This window comes from Sinocyclocheilus grahami, unplaced genomic scaffold, assembly GCF_001515645.1.
Source record: "Sinocyclocheilus grahami isolate Dianchi unplaced genomic scaffold, SAMN03320097.WGS_v1.1 scaffold84.1, whole genome shotgun sequence".
Lineage (NCBI taxonomy): Eukaryota > Metazoa > Chordata > Actinopteri > Cypriniformes > Cyprinidae > Sinocyclocheilus > Sinocyclocheilus grahami.
Genome location: NW_015505263.1, coordinates 1,616,176 through 1,622,531, shown reverse-complemented (window position 1 = coordinate 1,622,531; position 6,356 = coordinate 1,616,176). Strand labels below are relative to the sequence as shown.

The window sequence follows — 6,356 nt, the reverse complement described above, 5'->3', positions numbered from 1 at the left end:
CATTATAATCCGTAATTATGTCCCCACTGGATGCAACAAATGCCTCGTTTATAATGGGTTTTTTAATGTTTTTGTGTCGTCGCTCCGGCCGGGACAAGGCATCACAATATGGCAAGGGGCGTAACATTTCCGTCACACGCTTGAGGTATTCGGCCAATCACAATGCACTGTATAGCTGGCCAATCAGAGCACACCTCGTTTTTTAGACCGATGAGCTTTGTAAAAATCAACGCGTTTCCGGAAGGCGGGGCTTAGAGGAGAAACAATAATGTACAGTATGTGGAAAATAATGTGTTTTTTGAACCTTAAACCGCATAAACACATTTCATTACACCAAATACACAAAATAATGTTCTTTTAAGCAACGTCATATGACCACTTTAAGAAATTGCACGTGGCCAGTTTTGATTTCATTGTTATTATATAACAATTATCACAAGCTTCTTATTTGTGATGTCCCCTTTGTTTTTTATGTGTATTCTTATATTTTCTCTCCCAATTAGTTTCACAGTTAATTTAAACAAAGGCAACGACATTGTGTTTCATCTAAACCCTCGCTTCAATGAAGGCGGAAGGCAAGTGATTGTACGAAACAGCATGATTGGAAACCAGTGGGGCAGAGAAGAGCGCGAGCTCCCCTCCTTCCCTTTTGTCCCAGGAAAGCCTTTTGAGGTGAGCATGGCACCAAACTATTTTTTTTTCTTTTTCATCTTGGTGGTTTTATTTAGATTAAACAAATGTCTTAAATATTTACTGTCAGGCCCTCATTGTGTTTAAAGACATTAGAGAATGTCTGAGGTATCAGATAACTGGATGTCAGTGTGTAAAAGCAGAAAAAGAGGTCCTGAAATAGCATCACTAAAATACTACAACAAAACTCTTTGTTCTGCAAGGTTATGCATTTGTCTCCTGCCATGTTTTGTCAAAATTACATGCTCTGTTCCATGCTTGTTCAATTGCAACTGATTAAATTTGTTTTGAATTCCAGCTGAAGATCTTATGCACTGACACTGAATTCAGAGTGGCTGTGAACAAAGCGCACCTTCTGGAATTCAAACATCGAGCCCGTGAGCTCAACCAGATCAGAGCTCTTAGTATCTTCAATGATGTCACCCTCAACTCTGTTAACGTGGAGACACTGCAGTGAAATCATACTGCAGATTCTGTCATAGACAAGTCTTTTAACAATGTTTTTTTTACCTCCAGCAATCATCTTTTTTTAAACACTGTGTGTGTCAGTAAGAGTTTATATTTACTACAGATGTTAGAGTGATATGAATTTGCATGCAAATCCTGTTTTTCTCAATGCTGTATTTAGCTTTGCCACCTCTAGGTGGGCCTGTTACTATCCAGGAAAGGTTAGGTTGTGATAAGGGTCAATGATGGGGTTTAAAGGAAAGAAATATTGAACAGAAAATTAGCAAGATTAATTTTATATTGAAATGCGAGATACATGATACTGAAGTACCATTGATTATACACTTGCAAAGTCCACTACATTTATGATGCTACTCAGAATAACGGTGGTGGTCATAGTAGGGAATGTGATATTGGCCAGTCAAGAATAGTGCATAATTCATGTGAAATTAGAACTGGAATAAAATAGGATTCTATGATCTGTAACCAGTGCCAAAAGATGATTCTTCTTGGTTTAATGATTCCATGATTAAAGAAAGAAACAGATGTAAACACTGAGTGGTGTGCATGTAATTACAATCATCTGTGAGACGTGTGTATTACACTTTTACTGCCAGCTCCTAAGATAAATAAAATAACAACAGCGTAAACTGAAGTCAAGGCAGTGTTACATTTTTAATCATGGAAACAGTCTGTCAGAGACGCACTGACAGAAATCTAATAGACCTGACCTCAATTATGCAGAGGTCTATTTATGTAGTGCCTAAAGCACCTGATGACTCTTCAAAGAGTTGAACCCTGTTGCAACCCACAGATGAAACCTCCAGCACTGTATAACTAATGTGCACACATTTCAAGAATGTTCCTTTGTGTCGTGATTGTGTTTCGGTGTATTTTACATCATAAAAGCTATATTAACCCACTCATATTATATTAAATACATATATATAATGTATTTTCTGGTTTAAACTTCTGTTCTATCAGAAAATGTGTGAGATTCCTCAAATATGGTATTCTTATCTGTCCAATAGGGTGATTTTAATGATTTTTGTCATTACTGCTTTTTGTGATTCAATGATAGTTTGCTATATATAGGTTTGTATTGTTTAATTACTTATAGAAACAGAAGCCCAAAACAATGCAATAAATAAACAAACCAATAAATAACCGCAAAAAAAACCCAAAAACAAAGTATATGTGACCCTGGACCAAAAAAACATAAGTAACATAGTATGGGTCAAAATGATCGATTTTTCTTTTATGCCAAAAATCATTAGGATGTTAAGTAAAGATCGTGTTCCATGAAGATATTTTGTAAATTTCCTACTGTAAATACAGGTGCATCTCAATAAATTAGAATGTCGTGGAAAAGTTAATTTATTTCAGTAATTCAACTCAAATTGTGAAACTCGTGTATTAAATAAATTCTATGCACACAGACTGAAGTAGTTTAAGTCTTTGGTTCTTTGAATTGTGATGATTTTGGCTCACATTTAACAAAAAAAACACCAATTCACTATCTCAACAAATTAGAATACTTCATAAGACCAATAAAAAACTTTTTAGTGAATTGTTGGCCTTCTGGAAAGTATGTTCATTTACTGTACATGTACTCAATACTTGGTAGGGGCTCCTTTTTGTACTGGGTGGATTCGTGCACGCTCGCGCGCGTGTCTTTATGCGCGCGCTCGCCATATATGAGGCAGTGCCCGCTGCGCGCTCACCTGATTTGATCACACACGCGCGCGCAGACGTGAAGCGTTGAGTCCTGAAGGACACACGACTTCAAAATGAAGACAAGATAAGATGAATTCACCCCAGTAAACACACAAGGCGACGAAGAGTTTCCCCTTTCAGCAAGTCAGTTCAATTGTTCCCGCAAAATCTTCCAAAAATGTATGCAATTAAAAAAATTTAAAAAACTTGCCCATCCCAAGCTGTACTGGGTGGATTCGTGCACGCTCGCGCGCGTGTCTTTATGCGCGCGCTCGCCATATATGAGGCAGTGCCCGCTGCGCGCTCACCTGATTTGATCACACACGCGCGCGCAGACGTGAAGCGTTGAGTCCTGAAGGACACACGACTTCAAAATGAAGACAAGATAAGATGAATTCACCCCAGTAAACACACAAGGCGACGAAGAGTTTCCCCTTTCAGCAAGTCAGTTCACCTCTCTGTTTCGACTTTTATTCTATTTTTGCTCAGGTCAGTTTTAAAATCTTCTATTTCCTTATGTTTGGCGTATTACTCCTACGTGTCAGTCATAAATACCTTTATATGTGGCGTTAACTGAGTTTCAGTGGCTTTAACTTGCATCTAAAGTGATGAAAATGTAGCATTTATTCTCAGTTTTTTTCCTGTTGACTCGGTTTGGCATATGCTGAGCGGAACTAGCGTTTAAACACCCACAAAACTGGACCTACATCTTTTTATAGACGCCAAATGACTTATTTTGGTTGATTTATTGATTATGCATGTGTATTTAAGTGCATATAACCGTTTAAGTACTCTTATTTTGCTCTCCTTTAAAGAGCAGATGTATGTAATGGCGTTTCTGTCAGTTAGCTTTAGTGCTAATGAGGTTAGACGCCTCAATATTATATTTATTTATTTATTTTTAATTTTAATCTAACTATATTTGTATAAATTCAGGTACGTCTTTTTAAAAGGGTATAAGTAAGTGCAAATTACTCATGTTTAACCTGTGGTCCGTAATTAATAACTTTATTGTCGACTTTTTTTTTTCTGGTGCAATGGCCTATTCCAGTTTTCTCTTATTTATTTTATTTCTTTTAATTTAAGTTTCAGGTTTGCTTTTATTCTTTTATTCTACGTTGTAAAGCGTTTTAAGCTACTTCAGATATACAGAGCTATAATGGTTGTAGGTCAATAGTTTTTTCATTCAGTCACATTTCAAAAGCCTTTCTGACTCTTGAAGTCTTTCAGATTACATACAAATGAGAATGTAGGCAAACGTGCTGAATTAGACCCATCATAAGCCCTATTTTGAGAATATGACCACAAATACATGCTGAAATATGTATGATTCTGACTTCTATAGAGATCATTCTACTTAATTGCTATCATTTAACGCAAACACAGACACATCATGTCCATGTGCATTAGTTGACCTGAGAAAACATGGCAAGTTGTTGAAGGTGAGTGAGACACTAAAGCGGTAAATAATGTATAATGTTTAACTACTTGATTACACTTATGAACTTTGTCCCTGCGAAAGGTGTTGGTGCCAGCACCTCAGTCTCACCGGATGCAGAAATAATTTAACCAATTTTGACAATAGCTTAAGTATATTAATTTGCTTATTTTGTTGTTTATCTAAATTAAAAGTTACTTACAAGTATTTATTTTTTTGTTATAGGCATTTGTTGGTTGTCAGACATGTGATTATTAGACCCTTAGAAACATGATCTATACCAGAATCAGTCATACAAAAATAATCTCAAAAATGTTTTTTTTGTAGTCTGTGCAAGTTTGCCTTCCTGAAGTCAAGCTTGCAGCCAAATTTTGATCTGAAGCCGAGCTTGTTTTTAACAGGTCAGTTGTCACCAACAGTGGGCTGATCCGCAAGCCTTATTTTTCCATAATGGGGGAGGTGGAATGAAAATTTTGAAGCTCTACAGTTTTGGTAATTTCAGATCAGGCGTGCAAAGAGTGGCTTTTATCTTTGCTGGTCAGCTGTTATGCGGCATTTCAAAACTGGGCCATACATCCCGTTAAAGGTGTGATAAATGTCCTCCTACTTATTTGTCAGATGATGATGTGGAGGTGGGGTATAGTTTTGTGATAATTTTTCTGCTGTCCTTTTGTTATCCTCTAGGCCATGTTTACTCAGATTCATTTGCTTTTACTTTTTCAGGTTGTTTTATTTTTAGGTGGGTCAATGTAGTCACGGCGGCACATTGTTTTCTGGAAGGTCTTTAAATCTAGATTTCAGTCATATCTTTGTGAACAACTGGAGGGCTGCAGAACATGCGTGAAGCTGTTTTAAAGCAAACATACATTTTACAATACACAGCCCGGAAAGTTCAACACCAACCTGACCAGTAAATGACTCTTAGATGAGTTAGTGTGATACAGAGGCATACCATAATTGTATAGTGATTGCATACAAATGAAGATTTTGGTGTTATTTTAGTTACACCACAGAAATCTAGCATATAGTCTTGGACCATTTCTAATGAGTAGTTTAAACAATTCCTCTTATCATTCCAATCAAGAGGTTGGTTTATGTGGCATGCATTTTAAGTTTATTTGGCAAGCAAAAGTATTGATTTAAGCAACTGGTCTCATGTTGAAACGTGCAGAATTACAGCAGCTCTCTTTTGATGCAATGCAGTGAGAATACTCCTAGTTAAGTGGGCACTTCATAAAACACAATTGAGCCCGACCACCTGTTTGAACGCAGTGAGCTCTTGCGAGGGAAGCCTGACAACTGGGCTGCTTACACCGCTTAAGAAAACCTGTTTGGCCACTCGGCCTGGAGTCATGTGGCAGACTAAAGAGAAGTGTGAAGCAGAAAGGTGTACCTTACCTCACTCTGAAAACCACTGAAAGCTTTTATACAAACCTCTCGCAGGGAAGAAATACCCAGCAGGTTGGGGCAAGCTTTTGTCTTGAACATAGTCAGGTCTGCAGTATAGTATGTGGTTGGGATTGCGTTGCCCCCTTTGGAACTGGGGTTTAGTGTGTTTTTCATCAAGCCTGAAATGCTTTGAAGTATTTATGTGGCAAAAATGCGGCATTATTTGGGCGGCATGTGAAATCCAGAGCCTTTGTTTTCCACGTTTATTAAAGGGGTCATATGATGCAATTTAAATTTGTCTTTTCTCTTTGAAGTGTTACAAGCTCTTGGTGCATAAAGAAGATCTGTAAAGTTGCAAAGACTAAAGTTTCAAATCCAAAGAGATATTCTTTATAAAAGTTAAGAGTCAACCACACCTACCTAAAATGGCTCATTCTAACACACCCCCACATGCCTACGTCACTGTGTGGGAAGATTTGCATAATGCCGACCAAATGTTCACGCAAAGAAAGAAGGCATATCTTATTAGTATTGTTTCTGCCGCCATGTCGTTAAGACGCTGTGTTTCGTTGTGAAAGCGAAACTACTTTGTTTGGCCTTCCAAAAGAGGACGATATCCGCTTCGTCATGCTTGGAGCTGATCCGTGCTGGTCGCTGAGGGAATACATCAACTTCG

At 37.7% G+C, this 6,356-nt stretch overlaps 2 protein-coding genes across 6 annotated transcripts in view; both read left to right on the top strand.

The window, feature by feature from the left end:
* The window catches only part of LOC107586595 (galectin-3-like), a 6,707-nt gene extending 4,391 nt beyond the window's left edge, over positions 1–2,316 (top strand). The window contains exons 5-6 of the mRNA XM_016274036.1: positions 504–672; positions 989–2,316. Coding sequence (XP_016129522.1) covers positions 504–672; positions 989–1,147 — 328 coding nt within the window. The 3' untranslated portion in view covers positions 1,148–2,316. The remainder of the gene's footprint in view (positions 1–503; positions 673–988) is intronic.
* A 554-nt stretch (positions 2,317–2,870) lies between these two features.
* Positions 2,871–6,356, top strand: part of fbxo34 (F-box protein 34) — a 25,007-nt gene continuing 21,521 nt past the window's right edge. For 2 of the 5 annotated variants that reach the window (XM_016274031.1, XM_016274032.1), the window contains exon 1: positions 3,171–3,342. The gene's annotated coding sequence lies outside the window, so the exon portion shown is untranslated. Of the gene's footprint in view, positions 2,998–3,170; positions 3,343–5,663; positions 5,753–6,356 lie in introns of those variants that run through there. The other 3 variants (XM_016274035.1, XM_016274033.1, XM_016274034.1) reach the window with 3 other exon arrangements.